We start from the raw sequence: 17466 nt of genomic DNA on the forward strand, positions 1-17466 counted from the left end.
GAAAATAACGGTAGTTTTTATTCAATACTGAAAGGTGAGATAATATCTTGTCTCCTATGAAGTTTGACGCTTGACCTTAATTGAACTTTGAACTCAATCACATTTGCCATTCAAGGTCAACAGGTTAAGTCATTATAATATATGCAAGATGGCTACCTTTACAGCTGAAGCACGGCCTTCTCCAAACATTCTGGTCACAGGTTAGTTAAAATTTCGTAGATTCAGTCACGTACAATACCAACGCGAAGAGCAAGGATCATTCCTTATGAACCACTGCAATTTACAGGCACAGACTACGCATAATCTGCCTTTTTGGCAGCATTTTAGTGTTGTTGTGTTTCTCCATGGCTGAGCGGGGCCTCTTTCTGTGTTCTTCAAGTCATGTCAACACAGTTGAGTGTATATTGTTCCGTAGTACAGTAATGTCAACAACACGACTGATATATCGATATTGTCGTGGTCCGGGCGGTGTACTTCTTCTATCAATAGCAGTTTAATGCTCCCATGTTCAACAATTTGCTTCAGTCTGTTAAAACATATCGAAAGTGTACTGTTTAAAGTCCTGAACGCGCCAACAACGTGGATGTCATCATTTTGCAAAAATGTAAACAAAAGAAAGATTACGATTAAGACCTCCTTCTTTCAAATTTAAAGCCCCACCTATGCAAGTGTTAGGAATCTACACTGAACAATTTGACAAATCACAATAATGCTTTGGGGTCAAGTTGTTTCACAAAGCTGGCAAAGCCACCCAAGAAAATATTATTAATGTCATAATGAGGTTGGGCCCAGTGTCGTTCAGGTTCACCATGTTTACAAGTGTGACTTAAATATTTTTCCGATTTTTGTTTTGCTTCGCTGACAAAGACCTTAACCTTGGCATCAAGGATGATGTCTTTTGATTTTGTATTTATTTTTCTCCTTATGCAGGATATTGTCAATTTACTGAACTGGGGTTAATGTTGGTTTATATTGATTTTGCCAGGGTCAACGGTCAAACAGCCTTTTATTGTTGGAAAGAGTGGTAGTATGATAATGTCAGAGGTGTCACACTTCCACATCTCGCAATATTTTTAACTTAAACAATGGTTGGAATTTTTTCACTGCTGCATTCTCTACATTAACCCTTTGAGCACCAAAGTCAGTTTTTGTCACCTTCATAAAATATACCCCAGTCAATTTTTTTACAGATTTTTTACAAAATGTTGGTAAAAATCGTTAGCCAATTAAATATGATGTCCATTTGGTCCAGAATTATCAAAAAAATTACAGAAAATTTTTTTAAAAATTGGTAAAACGTTGTACTAAAATTTTGGCAGGAAAAAATTACAGTACTGGTATTCAAAGGGAAATGCAGCAATTGTCAAAAACAAAATTAGTCACTCGCTATTATTGCTGAATATGATTTTGTGTAGAAGACAGAGAAAAACATGATTATTAAAACAAATTAAGGGTGATTCCGTGAATGTCAGAGGGGCGGGGGATGTAATTTCATAGAAATACAATTTTCATGTGTTCATTAAAACTGTGAATTATTTAATGATCTTGTTTGCAGTGTGAGCACTTTCAATCAGTATGGTCTTTGAAACGGCACCATTGAGGCATTTACAATACTCTTACAACACAAAGGTTTGGCACAAACCGCCATCTTTTATTATATTGCTATACCACTGGCACAGGTAGACATGGAGAAGATAAAGTAAACTTTGTATCAAATATACCTCATATTATCTAATATGCATCATGGTCCATAATGCATGTTTTATGTGGTTGCAGATGAATATTGTCACAAATTATTTATTTTGTTTACAGGGAAAGGGTCAGTCCAATTTAATAACTTTGATCCTTTATATAGGGACATTGAAAAAAAAAGCGCATCAAAAATTGGATTTCAGGTGACAGCTGTGCCAAATAAAAGTAATGCATTGCTGTCATTGTGTTTTCAACTGTATAATGTATGTATGACCTTTTGTGTCCGTAGTGGAAGATCTCTCATGTAGAAAGGGTATGTATGGGTATGTGCACCCTGTTTGAATGAGCAGAGGGTGGGAGTTCAGGTGAAGAACAAGGTCACTTTTTGACCTTTGCTTGAAACATACAGAATGAGATGTGTGAAATACAATGAGATGTCATAGGAACAATGTTGTTATTCCATGAAATGATTAACATGCAGGTACGTGACATTGACCGCAGGACTTCACCATAAATGTGGAACATTAACCCTTGGAGTGCTGTAATTTTTTCCCACCAAAATTTTTATGAATTTTTCTGTAATTCTTTTGATAATTTTGGACCAAATGGACATCATATTTCATTTGTTAGAGTTAATAATCAAAATTTTTTGAAAAATCTAAAAAAAATGGACTGGCGTAATTTTTATAAAGGTGAAAAAAATGACTTTGGCACCCAAATGGTTAATAAAGTTAGCATCTAATTTGATCAATTACTGTAACGAAAATAATAAAACAAAGCTCCATGGAATGACCAGTTCATACATATATACTATGACTATAGTATGAGGTTGCAACCTTACAAAATAAACATTAACTCCACTGTTTATAGTTCTGCTGACCATTAATGGCATAATGTGAAAAAATCTTGCATTGTTGGTGTTTGATTACATGGGAGAAATATTGCTGTATATATGGAAGATTTGTCATGATATGATATTCCATAGGATAAACAATGACAAAGTCCTGTGAGCATTTACAGTATGTAAAACCACTGATGCAAAGGTCTTCTCTCAAGTGCTGTTTGTCACAAATACTGATACGATTTGTTGCTGTGAAAGGAAATGTTGTAGGGTGACTCACAAAAAATGAGATAAACATTGAGATTGGGTCCAGTCAAACATTCCTTTTATGTCACGACTAGATCTGTGTAATCTTTTCGAGGCATCTTGTTCAGAAATGAATTTACAGGTTTACCCCTTTTCCTGCCAGACATTATCACTTCCCCATGTATTGAGCCTGTCATTTGCCTCGTTCTGTTCATAGAGAGTAGAGGGGGCTTCCCCTCTACGGTTTATGGTCTGTTCCAGCTTTAGTCCATAAAAATCATAAAAATCATATACTCTATCAATGGGCCTTCAAACATTAATTTTTTTATTTAAATGCACTGCATGGAACATATCGTGCTCCACTATGTAGTTTTTAACAAACTTGAACTATGAACTTTGAACTTGCAGGATAGGGGCTAAGGGTAATTGAAAAATTATTCTCAGGTCATTCATTGGTTAGTTATATGCAGGTTATTGTCAGTGATCGCATTATCCATTGGTGCCAGAGACTCAGAGAGACAACCGTAGAGAAGATATTTGATGACTAATGGGGATAAGAACACTGATGCAATCAGAAAGATTGGCTGGGCCTGACTACTATACAGTACCTGACAGCAGAATCTTTGATCACAGACCCTCAAGAAAAAAACGTAGGGTCTATGCTTTAATCATTGGTAGATCAAGTACCTGCATAGAATAGTAAAATCATTTTGAGTATTGCAATTGTTACCGAAGTGCTCTGGTGTATGTCAATACTTTATCGATGTGTATGGAATGCGAATCTCTGGGAGATGTTTCTCATGTTTGATATTGTGGCCAACAAATTTTCATATGTGCTCTACAATTTGATGTATCTCCATAACACACTTATACACAGAGTGATATCAAATATGGATATGTCTTACAACGACAGTACCTGTATACTAATGTCACATGGTCAGTTGTCTTTGTAGCTCAAACAAAAACAATGAAATTTTGATAATGTAGATGCCATTATGTGTTTGGCATTCCGTAATTGTTGAACAACGAAGTAGGTATTCAAATTTGTTTTAACATATGTAACATCAGGGGCATTTTCTGATACTTTGAAACCAAAGTGTTGGCATGAGTCAAGATCAGTGAACAACTTTTGTTAGCATCAATCACCAGTCACCTAGGGAGTCATTAGGGTAAGAGTTAGGGATAGAGCACAGCCCATCCACAGTGGGTGGACTGTGTCGGATGGACTGCAAATTGAGTAGCAGTACATACTAATAGGAACAGCCTCTGAATAGGTATCCCCTGAGATAACCTGTTTATTTCCTATCCACATGTTTATATCAGCTGATCTTCACTACTGCCAAAGTGTTTTCAAGTTAACATTGGCTTTAAATATGGAAGTTTGATGCTTACTCTGTTTTTCTCAAACCAGCTCTTCAAACGAGGTTTTACTACTACTTATCAGTAGGATGAAACATTTCTGATATCAAAAGAGTGTAAATCAAATGATTTGGATTGGGATTCACAGGTACACCTGGTACTGGAAAGTCAACTCTGTGTCAAGAGACTGCCCAGCGTCTTGGAATGCAGTACATCAATGTTGGTGATCTGGCCAAAGAAAAGGAACTCTATGAAGGATGGGATGAAGAATATCAGTGTCCTATTCTAGATGAGGATAGGGTGAGTATTTTTTAATTTTGTTCACTGAATTCTGTCAAAATAAATCACGCTTTGAGGACGGACCATGAATAAATTAATCACAGATTTAGACATATTTATGACATGTGTACGTACCTACCTACCCACCCATCCCTCCTTTCCTCCCTCCTTCTTTCTCTACTCCTCCCTTCTCTGTCTTTCTGCTCCCCTATCTCTGCCTCTGTCTATCTCCATCTTTTTCCTCAACATACCATATTTCAAGCAATATGAAATTGAATAAAAAATAATTTAAGAATTACAAGTAGGCCTTCAAGTTAGATTACAATGGCCAGTGAGGTAGCTGTCTCATCATATACGTCACACAGTCTGGCATATAAGTGTAACATTGAAATTAGTCCAGCTCATCGCTTTTTGTATTTACTATATGAAGGAATTATGCAAATTAGCAAAGGCAGTTTTCCCGACTCTGGGGAGAGCATTGTTCCCCTACAAGTACATTTCAGGGTAATGAGGCCATTCTCCAGTGACATGGGTGATAGCCAATGAGTAACCAGAAACGTGTCGTATTTACCTGCATTGAGTGCACACTGTATACTTTGTTGCTCAGAGGCTGTGCAATGTTTCCCAATACGTCCATTGCATTGAGCTTTTTCCCATGATGCAAATTACATGGGCAACTTCCTGTACTATTTTTATCGGTTTTGTTAAAAATTGCGCAAGTTATCAATGGCAAAAATAGCTTTCTTGGGTAAGTGACTACAAAGCTAGCACATATGTAAAAATCATCCTTGGTGAACGACCTTCATATTTGCAGCAAATAGTTTTCCTTCTAATTTACTGCAAAGCTTCCAGCAAATTTGAAGCAACAGTTTGCAAGTCATGAGGCAAGTAAAATATTGGTGAGGGTTCCCCTCCAAACTTCGAAAGGGCCAGTAATGCTAACTTTTGATGATTTTTTTCATTATTTTTGTTTTTAATGTCAACCATAAGTTCTTGTTCTAATCCCCAAAGTATGTTGATATACACAGCGTTCAGCTTGTCAACTCAGCCTGTACATGGGTAAAGTATGTTGTTATTGTTGAAAAGTGAATTCTGGTCCAGACTAGAATTCAAATGTAAACAATAACAGTGCATTTTACACATATTGACGCTATGGTATGTTGACAACCTAAATCGTGTGTGTTTCAACATTTTTGTCGGAGTGGAGTGGAATAAGATTTTGCAATTGACTTACAAAATAAAAATATTGAAAAAATCAAAAGTTAGCATTACTTACTCTTTATAATAAAGACTGAAGTAAATAGTGTTTCTGCAGTAACTGACAGTCATTTCCCCACAGTAAACAAAAAATGAGCAAGTGCTAAAACATAACAATATGGATGTATTGTGTAATACTATAACACCTTGCCAATATATCCAAAAGAAATCAAACTTGTCGGTGATCCCTGTACTTAACCTAAGGCTAAGTAGCTGGTGAAGCTCAATACTTTAGATGAATTTTCTTATTTGTGAAATACACTTTCTTTTTTCTCTCACAAAGTCATTTCAAAATGTCTGGTGTACTTGTTTTGTGGAACAAAAATAGTGACAATTTCATCATGAGTTACAGGTGTTGTCCCATTTATTTACTATGAACTGAAATAATGTACCAGAGTGCTTTCTAGTGTAACACAATATTCATATCTCTAGAAATTCCTACTTGTAGACTTCAGAAGCCCCAAATTTGAATCCGGCAAAATTAGTGACACTATCTTTTGAATTTTAAGACAGTCTATGAATGTATGGACATCCCTTAGAGATTTTCCATTCATCAATTTTGTGAATGGATGCCCAGTATACCAGTATTTATTTTCATTCCTGTGTTGTTCCGTGATTTGCTCATGGAAGCTATGTTCAAGACATACAGAATAATTATGCTACATGTAGATTGCATGTGGATTTCAGAGTGTGTGAGATAAGTTGTTGGCCTCATTTGCCCCTTATAAAGATTATGTGTGTGTGAGTGTGTTGTGTGTGTGTTTTTTGTTTTTGTTTTTGTTTTGTTTTTGTTGTTGTTTTTTTGTGTGAGAGAGAGAGAGCGCAAAGAGTGGTGGAAAAAGAGGGAGCTCTTTTAATTATTTTATTTTAAAAAAAGTTATCGTGAGCAAGTTTTTGTAACATATGATACAAGAAATTTCCATTTGGATATTCTTTCACATTGTTTCTGGTTTTAGCTGAGTTTCTAGCCTCCTAATCTGCTAAACTTGTCATTCAGTAAAACTGTGACATTGATAGCTATTGGATTTCAGTGTTTTCAGTAGATTGTAGTTCAGTGGCTGTCACCAATATGTGCCTTAAAAGCTATTCCTTAAATGCAATTACAACATTCTAAGATGACCTTTCTGAAAGGTCATATTCAAAAAAGCACAATTACCCTGAAGTTGACCCTATACTGAGTATAAAAGAACCTTGAAGTTGATTATAGTTTTTAGCAGTAGACGCACAATGGCTCGTCAAATAAACATCATTGACCTAATCAGGGTCCCACTATTTTGCTTGCTTTCATTCATAGTACTAAAACTTGACAGATTTGAAATTATCAGTATGTAAATGAGGCAGTAATCCCAAAGCTCTGAAAACTGATATGACCTTTGCCGTGACACTTCCCATTTTGTGTTTGAACTCCATCAATCTCTGCTGCCCTTTCTCAACAAATATCATGCATTGTGTTAATATTTCTTATGCATGTAATACACCAAGAATATGCCACTTTTAACTATTATGTACATTGTATTTCCACATATTGTACAAGCTTAAGTTTCTTTAAAACATATCGCTTATAATGAGCATCCTGTATTCCAACTGAAAGACTTGAATTTAGTATTCTTCTCAGGTATACAGAAACCCATATATTTCCAATGGATCTTCACTGTACACTGCATTGAAATTATGACCACTTTTTTCAAAAAAACACAAAGTTTTAAAATCAAGGAAGGCCAGCCTGTAGTCATGTCTTAACCTGTTCTCCCCATTATCTTGTAAACTGGTCCTCAATAACCATTGTTTATCAATGGCTTTTGGCCAAAGCATGGTGGTTTATGGGTTAAATCAATTGCCTGAGATATTCTGTACTTTGACACCAAATCCAAAATTTGTATATTAATATCAGAGAGCAGTTGACAGAAACTTACATTGTAAATCCAAGATGCCAAGAGTCAGTATCTGTCTTTCATGTTAATCTTATAATTATTTAATGTAGGTGGAAATGTGATGAGCGTTTGGTTTGTTTGTGCCTTTAAAGGCATGGTTCAGGCGTCAGATTGTCTTGCCTGGAAATTTACTCACTACATGTAGATTACAATTTCAATGGAAAACAAAAGGCTATGACACCTTCAATTACATACATCTATGTCTGAGCTAACAGATAACTTCATTCAGACAAAAGTTGCGCATGAAGTACAGAGTATTAAAGACATATGGCTATGACAGTCGCAAGTAATACAGGAACTCAGCTTGTTCATCAGAATCTCAGTTGTCTTTGATAGCTTTAAATCTTTGGAATCTCTAAATTGGTTACAACCAAGAAATGTCACATATCAGATACACAAGTCACAGTTCAACAGTGTGATACTGTAACCACATATTATCCTGACATTAGAACAGTGGTATCCTTCTTTCACATTCACGTTTTTTTGGTTTTTTTGGTTTTTTCAAGCTTTTTTGTTTTCTGAAGAAAAAAACCAACAAGACAGGACAAAGCAGATAAAAAAAGACAAAGACAGACACCCACAGAGAAAGCAAAAAAAATTGATTTTCACAAATCTTGTAAGATTTGTTAAACATTTCCACAGAAGCACTAGTCTTTGGGTTGTTTGCATTATATTCAATTATTTTTTGTAACATTCAGATGTTGATAAAATGTACACTTATTGAAAACGACACATTTCAGCTAACTGTTAAGACAGGTATATAGGAAGTTATACTTCATCAAGTATAAAACAAAATGCTATTGGAGTCATTGAGACAAAAACTGTCATTATGGTGTGCCCCCATGTGACATTCATTTGAAAGAAAACGTTGGAGGGTATTATGATATTGAATGTGCTTGGGCATTGTTAATATCACTTACACAATCATAGCAAACAATAAAAAACTTGTACATCGTAAATTTGATGATTTGTTGTAATTTTATTTAAACAGCTGTATCTTTGGTCAAAATTTTATAAAAAATGTTAAAAAAATTACTATTTACATGTACAAATGTCTCACATGGCATTATACTCCATGGATACAGAACACATGTATTCTGTGTTATTATGGCATGCTACATGACAGTTTACAATATGGGAATGTTTGTGTTTGTTGTAACAATACTGCAACCCAGTAACCAAAGCAGTAACACTGTGATTCCAAATTCTGTAGCCTTTTGTCATTTTGTGCAGTCAGTAACCAGAGAACTCAGTCACAGGTTTGGGAAAAATCCCAGAAAAGGCTTTATTGATATCATAATAACAGACGTGATAGGTAAACATTAGAGGCCAGTAATGGGTGAGAGGAAAACCTTGTTGCCATGTGAAAAATTTGAGACATTGTGTGTCATCAATGGTCACATTAATGTTATAAAGGAAAGCTGATTTTGTCATGGATATGTCAACTTCACCCATCCAACTACAACAGCCACTTGTTTGTATAGTGTATCCCACTGGGCCATTACAACATTGAGATTAATTATGTCATGAAGTGGGATTCCAGGGTGATAGCCAGGTAGGTGGATGTCTGTGGTACCAATGATGAGGTCAAAGTAATGGTTTGAAAATCTACAGTGAAGAAAACATTGACACATTTATCTACTCTGTGTGTGTGTGTGTGTGTGTGTGTGTGTGTGTGTGTGTGGTGTATCAGAAAAGTGAGTGTATGCAAAAAGCCATGAGCTACAGTAATCAGGTTGATGGTGAAAAAAGAGGGTCATGTTTTTCTATGAATGACTGTTTGAGAAATAAATTAATACACCATCCATTATTATCTTTTTGAGTAATGAATAAAAGAAACTAGATATATTTGAAGACATTAATTTCATCTAAGCTGTCATCTTGGATATCAATTTTCAAATTGTAAATATCATAATCATGCTAAAGAAATAGGTCAGTTACTAAAAATGCCTTGAAAATTACCATAAAACAAACAATGAAAATGATCAAGTAACTTGAGACTGGATTAATTGTACCATGAATTGAATACCTTTCCCCTCAGTTTTAATTTAATTGATAATATGTAATGACTCATCATTTGCATTACAATGCAATGATAATTGAAAATGTCATTTTTCTATAGAATGTAAATGAATATTAGTGTACAGTTTTGTGTCTTCCACAGGCCACATCTTGTCCTGGTCATAACATGTTTTACAAAAACTGTGATGAAAATATGGGCAGTGGCACGTATTTGCACATTTCTGCTTGGTAGCTTATTTTGATATTTCAGTGCAAACCAGTACAGTTGTCAGTAGATGCTGTACTGTTAAAGGATGCAGTCATATTGGCAATCAGTAACCATAGCAAGTTTCATACATCAATGTAATCAGCACTAACCTACTGTACTCTCCCATTTCATAGCCTACACGTGTGTGTCTGCATAAAACAAGTCTGTATTGACCCGCTTTCCATTTCCTCCAGTTAAAAGAAAAAGTGACAATTAATCACCTCCTCTGAATCCTTATGAGAACAGAGCTAGTAATCTTGGAGTGTAATAAAACAGGTACATTGTAATTTGTCAGTCATCAAGATAATTGAATTTTATAGAAACATTTCTATATCCCTTTTCCACCTGGGATCAGTCACTTACTATCGTACCAAGTCAGTGAAATTAGGCAGTCAAGAGCCTAATCTTATTTTCACCAGCTTGGCATGTCTCATTATACAAGAAATGTATGTAGGGCACTTGTGTTCAGTTTGGCTATTTAATCACCCTAACACCCCTCCCACTCACCCCACCCCTCAAGAATGGTGTATGTCACTGGACTTGGCTGGCTGCATATTATATATAGATATACCTGTACTTGCCAGCAGGAATGCTGGTGCCTGAATGCCAGCTTCTGGGCACCCTGAAATCAATGCAATTTCCACTGATCTGGCAGCATAGTGGTACTGCAAAATAATGTAGAAATTACCATACACGGTCAATCTATGGTCTAGTCATCAAAAACTCATTAACTTGATGATATTACTAAAACACAATTTTTTTTTGTTTCATATTTTGCCAGATTATTGATGAGCTTGAAGATGTGGTTAGGGAAGGCAACTGTGTCCTAGATTATCACAGTTGTGAGTTTTTCCCGGAAAGGTGGTTTGACCTCATCTTTGTCCTGAGAACTGACAATACCATCCTTTACAATAGACTTGAGGCAAGGTAAGTCACAGAGCTTTTTCTTCACACTGTATTTGATGTAGATGTTTGCTGAAATACATGTACATCATACATATGCTATCTTTGTGTTTTTCAATAAACAAACTGATACTAAGCAACTAAATAGAAAATAAATAAATAAATAAATAAATAAATAAATAAATAAATAAACTGAATTTTAAAAACAAATAAACCACTTAATCAAGAAACCAATGCAATTGATGATTTACTCACAATTGTGGTTTTGATCTTGAATTGTACAAAGAGCAAAAGCTGGTCTAATCCAATCTGAATAAATATGAGGAGTCTAGAATGAACAAAACGTTCCCACTTGAAATTGTCATCAATTTATACTGGGTAAAACTAAAAACACTAGGTTAGACCTTGAGTGAACAAATTACCCTAGTTCTTGTCCACAAACATTAAATTTTTTCGAACAAAAATAGCAACAAAGCCACAAACTGGGATGGATGAATTTTACTTCCATCAAAATGTATTAGGCCAAATATACTACCACAATGAACACAGTTTTGTACATGTACATGTATGTGTACATTTTTGCTTTGATATCGTACAGGGGGTCTCTCTTCCAGTTGGTAAATGCTGTTTTCTCATGTATTTGTTCACATATTACTGTTAGAGTATGAACTACAGAACTGATGTTTTCATCCAAATTTTCCTCCATATAAATATTACTATTAATATTAGTCGTCAGAACTGCGCCTGTGCGAGTTTCTTGTTTACAAACAATGTATTTCATGCGCGATATCTAGATGCACCTCATCATCATCGCTGCAACATTGAAAATATACGATGTAGATTATAACAGACATGTTTTAACTTTCATCAATCACCATCGTACCTTGGATACAGTATTTCCATTGGTTGTATGGGTCCCATACGACCTTTGAGCGCAGTTCCGACGACTGTATCCCTTTAACAGTGATAAGCTTATAGCTTTGTAGGTATCTGTGCAATCTTTTAATGTTAGAAAATGGCTAGAGATACACGGCTTTGTAGCAAGGATGCTGACCGTGTGAAAGTTTCAAAAACACTGGAAAACATCAACTGTTTCATTAAGATTGGTCAAAAAAAGTTGAATTAGGTGTACAATAAACTGGATTTTGAACTGTCTAACATATTGACCATATGCCATCTAGAGTCAAAGAGAGTGTGTGACACATAGCAGTGTTTAACATCAATTTATTCCTGCTACTCTTGTATGATGCAATGTCACAATGTTTTTCAACAACAAGAAATTTGTATGTTTATACACACGTGAGGGTTACATTTTAGACGCTATAAAGATTGAAGTGATACTACTAGTAGGGAGGCCAGCAGGTCGCCCAGGACATGCTGAATTGACACTCAATCACCAGTGACTTAGTCATGTTCAAAATTGAAAAACATCGATAACGGGAAAGAAAATTGTGGAAAAAAATACGTGAGGCTAAAAATTAAAAATGCAGCTATTCTCTCATATGTTTTTTATTTCTTTATATGAACTACTTACTTTTTGAATAAACTGCAAAATTGAGCTAGAAATGGTACTGGAAACGGCGATCTGAAACATGGCAGCACCTAATATTTACATCACTGAATTTGAAACGCATTTTTGAAGGTGAGCCAATCAAAACATCCCTTACATCGAATACTCATTTGAAAGCCCAGATCTCGCTCTTTCTCGCAATATAAGGTTCTTCACCAACATAGGGCAGTGTATATGACCAAATCTGAGACAAAAAATTGAGAGCGATTTTTCCGAGACCTAACCCGACCAACTCTCAGTGAAACATCCTCTAGTACGCAGTTTATCATAATTTCTTTTGAATTTTTGCTAGAAAAATAAGAAATTTTGAACAGCTCACGTATTTATTGACGGAGATATTGACCACGCTTCACAGTAAGTGAGGCTACCCACAATTCTCCATGATCCGTACACACGGAGATCACTAGCAAATTTCTTCTGTACACAGAACAGCTCGGTCCATATATCAAAATTCTGGGACCATAGTTTTGATAATCATAATTCTCTAATTTCTCACGGTGAATAATGAGAAGATCAATCCCTTTTGCGCAGAGGAGATAGCAATTTTGTGATTTTGTCGACATAGATTTTTGACAGCCGTACACAATATTTTCAAGGAATTAAGGGAATAAGTTGCATCTGTGTTGGCAAAAGAAAGGGTATTGATTTTTTAAATGTTTGTAACAAAGAAATTTGCATGTCTGACAGGTGGTATGATGAGACCATCTTAGTTGCTGATAACTTTACCATGACAAGTATGCAATTTTTAGCACCTCCAAACATCGACTTCTCATTCAATTTACTCCTGAATTTTAAAGATGATCATAATTTTGGAACATAGTTTTAACCAATAATCCTTAAATTAAATTCTAAGTTTCAAATTGTTCAGAACTGATAAAATTGAAGAAGCCTTTACCAAATAATGTCAAAACTCCACATGGCCCCCGTTGTGATGTTTTGAAAGCCTTTATTTGGATAAAATACTTTTCGTAGGTAGTTTTAATGCAGTACAGCTATTCAAAAGTGTCATCAGCTCAAAAAGACCTTCAATTTGATATATTACTTATGCCATTTGAGCTTAATATTTTCATTTTGTCATTTCTCGTTAAGTGTCGTTCATCCGTTGCCATGGATAAATCCAATATGGCCACCATCGTAATCGCGTAATTTTAGGATACATTTTTGTGTGCCATTGAAATCTATCTCCATGCCAAATTTGGTACAAAAAGATGTTTTATTAACAAAGTTACAGCAAATTTACTGTAAATTTCAGCTGAAACTCCTTCATTTTGTCCCATTGTTCCCATTGTTATTATATGTATTGTCTTTCTACAGAAAGAGTAAAAGTGAATGTTTTAAAAAGCTATAAAATTGTAACCGTTCATCCAATTTCGAAAATTAAAAAATGTTTAGCTTCTCTCATTGAAATCTAAAAAACTACATTAATTAAAATGCAGATTGAACATTTCAAAATTTCAGTTGGCCTCCCTACTACTAGTGATAGTCATAGGTTTAAACTGTGGCTATCTCTAACAAAACCTGTAACTATCTCATCCCAACACCAGAAATACATCATTAAGTTTAAGTATAAAAGATTATGAACAAAAATGCATATTTTGAGCTGTACATGTATATTCAATTTACATTTAAAGGTACAGATAAATTTTGACAGAAAATACTGATAGGAGTGATCCTGTGAAGTTTTCATTTGAGGTCATCTTGAACACATGTTGTAATTGGTGTCATTCTCTAAATACCAACATATCAAAATAGGTGCATGGTTTGGAAGTTGTAGATATATTTGCAATTTAAGATCAAATATACAAATAAATACTGTAGTATATGAAAACACAATGAATGTCTACGGATTAAACCTACAATATTGCTATTCACTTTTAAGCCAGACTGGAAATTTGATAAATAGATAATAACTCGCACTACATGTACAAAGAATGTAATCAAAATAAATGTATGATTGATAAGCCCCACAACAGTCACCAATGGCAGAACATTGCTGTGTGGAACAGCGTTGTTGTAAATTAGCCCTTTTCCTGCCAAGTCCATATTTCACCACCAGGTCAAGATGGTTAAAATTAATGAAACACAACGTATTCCATATGATGTATTTTAACATAATACTATACATTTGAAGGCTGTTGAAAACATAATACTGTAAAGTTGGTTTTTTTTGGACAAAAGATGCTATAACATACCAAGCCAAGTGGGTGAAAATACGTCATTTTTTGGCTCAATACTGCTTTTTTACTGACTTGGCTGATGGGGAAGTGATACAGTTATTACTGTCTGGCAGGAAAAGGGTTAAAGTATATAGTACCTAATACCACAGGAACAGACTTTGACACAATATGGTCACGTCAGCACTGAACACAATTGTGTAGGTAATGTGATTAGACGGCAAAGAATAATTAGAAAGAATTGAGCATTTCGCTTTCTCTGCATTAACATGAATGAAACTATGCGGCTTCATTCTATTTGTAATTTTAAACATTTCATCCCACGTCCTTCTATCTCTAAACATTTCACCCCCGTGTCCTTCAATCTGGCTTCTGTTTTCTCACGGAAAACAAAAAGTGTTGTGTTGACCAAATGTGGTGAAAAGGTTTCAAATAGAAACAAATGGTAAAAAACATGTTAAATGTGTTTGACCACCGGTGTTCTGAAAAAGGGTATGGCAGTTTGTTTGTTTGTTTGGAAAAGTGTTATTACCAGAAAATGATGTAGCAATTCATTGAGTGTGATCAGCGTTACAGTGGTGTGCAAACGTATACTGATCAACCTGGGATGAAAACAGAAGAGTGTTATATGGTGTTTATATATCAGTGATGTTTACAGTTTAGTCAACATTTTATGATGTCGTTAAATTTGTTTAGACAAGCAATGCTTAGCATTGTAGCCAGTCACACTATGTCGTCTGTGCAGAGTATGTATTATAATATCATTGGGCAGTGTTTAAGAGTATTCATAAGTGTAGTAGGATAGCCTACAAATTCCTACCAATTCTACATGTACGTGAAAATTTCTTATTTAGAAAGCAAAATGGCACAAACTACCATTGACTATCAAGTTAGTACGGTAATGTACAGTGTAAATATGTACAAGTTTAAGAATGTGAAAGCTTATCAGCTGTAATAGTACAGCAACTTTCAAAATAAAATATTTTATGTACATTGATTTCTTCTGCATAAATGGGAAATGAAACACAGATCAGCCGGATTTGTGGAACTGTATTGTCCATTCTGATTAAACTCATCAGTTTCCTTCATAGGTCACAAGACACATAATGTATCAAAATGATTATAGAAAACAGAGATGAAAATAGGGTGTCAGAGGCAGAAGATTAATTGTCCATTACAAAAAAAAGGGATGAATACCAAACATGTTGAGAAATACCTTTACAATGTGGTGTTGAAAACACAGTAATATTTCACATTTTCAAATGAAAATTTCACCATATGTGCAGAGCCGGGAACCTGTCACATTGAATGGTAGGACTGTATACCATAATTTGTCATTGGCAATTGCAAATTGAGCTTCCACTGGCAGACAAACAAAACAAACTTTCACTCATTTACAATTTAATTGTTTACATGTCATCATCAGTTAGAATTGATTTATGTTGATTTTAAAAATGTTAAATCTCACAGAATATGTTTCTACCCGGTAATAATCATACGTAAATGATTATTAAAGCTAGATCACTGAACTCGGTGAGGTACATGTAGCCTTCCAATTTTTCAGTTTTATTGATGTTTTCAGAGTTCCAGCCTAATTAATCTTTTCATCGTTAATTTTCAAGTCTCCTGGTCTGAACCAACCATTGAAAACAACAAGGTCTAAAGCAAAGCTTTTACAGTGTGTAAAGAAGGATTAACTTAATATTCAGCTAGTTCATTTAAATACTAATGTGTACAAGTTTAAATATTGTTTCAAAATGTTTAAAAAATTTTAGTACAGCAATATTAAAATGATTCAGAAATACCAGACTCTTTTCTACATGGGAAATTTCCTCTACATGACTTCAGTGTAAAATTCATGTCTTGTGTTTTCAGAATTGCCACCATACTTTGTACTTCATCCTAAACAATGAACCTATGGCAAGATATTAGTATAAATTTTGTTGTAGGGACTACTCATATGACTTTTCAGACTGCAAATCAATTTACTTTGTGCGTATTTGTCCTTTATTATTTAAAATTTTCAGACTAATGGCTATCACACAAAATGTTCAGAAAGTGAAAGTGAAATATATAATTTAAGAAAAATATGTATGCTCCACCCACTTAGCGGAGATATATAGCAAATTTGGACAGCAAATCATTTCATATTCTTGTTTTGACCACCCTCCAAGAAAGAATAATTTCCTGGGAAAAATTCAAAGCAAGTGCTGCTTTCTGCTGATTTATGGCTGTTGGAAAATCAACCATGTATTGAAATCATGCCTGTATCATGTCATGTGCATGAAATGCTGATAACATTCACGTACAACCAGCTACAGTCAGTCTAAACCATAGACTGTAGAAGTGAGATTTTTCTACTGTCTGTATCTAAACTGACAAACAAGGCAAAGAAGCCTTTTAATTGTCAACTCTAAGGATAGCACAGTAAATTGCTGGTAGTTAAGCAATAAACCACTCCGAGTGATGGTATACCATGACATTTTGATCAGTTCACTTACCGAGGGTACACGTATATGCACGAGCGATAGTGAGTTCATATACGGAATGAACTAGTCAAAATCTAGTGGTATACAAGTTGCGTTGGTGGTTTACTGCCATTATATCATAAAAGTACATTTAAATTCTGATGTAAAATGTTAAAAAAGAAAATTTTCACTAGATAAGAGCATGCTCGTTTTAAAACCATGCTACATGTATATCGCAAATACAGTATGGTTATTTTCATGTCTCGACCATTCAGATCACATTATCTGTGCCATCAATATGCTGGCATGATATAATGAAGCAATAACCACACCGAGCTATGGTATACCAGGAGATTTGACCAGTTCACGAGATATATGCATGAGTGATAGTGTATACATGTATAGAGTGAATTGGTCAAAATAAGTGGTATACCCATTGCTGAGGTTGTGTATTGCTATTATATCATAACAGTATAT

At 34.8% G+C, this 17466-nt stretch overlaps 1 protein-coding gene across 2 annotated transcripts in view; it reads left to right on the forward strand.

The window, feature by feature from the left end:
- Positions 1–76: 76 nt before the first annotated feature.
- Positions 77–17466, forward strand: part of LOC139121086 (adenylate kinase isoenzyme 6-like) — a 29459-nt gene continuing 12069 nt past the window's right edge. For both annotated transcript variants that reach the window (XR_011549218.1, XM_070685710.1), the window contains exons 1-3: positions 77–200; positions 4287–4438; positions 10656–10801. Coding sequence is in view for 1 of the 2 variants with exons in the window: in XM_070685710.1 (XP_070541811.1) it covers positions 149–200; positions 4287–4438; positions 10656–10801 (350 nt within the window). In the remaining variant the exon portion in view is untranslated. The remainder of the gene's footprint in view (positions 201–4286; positions 4439–10655; positions 10802–17466) is intronic.

The sequence above is a fragment of the Ptychodera flava genome, chromosome 21 (genome assembly GCF_041260155.1).
Source record: "Ptychodera flava strain L36383 chromosome 21, AS_Pfla_20210202, whole genome shotgun sequence".
Classification (NCBI taxonomy): Eukaryota; Metazoa; Hemichordata; class Enteropneusta; family Ptychoderidae; genus Ptychodera; species Ptychodera flava.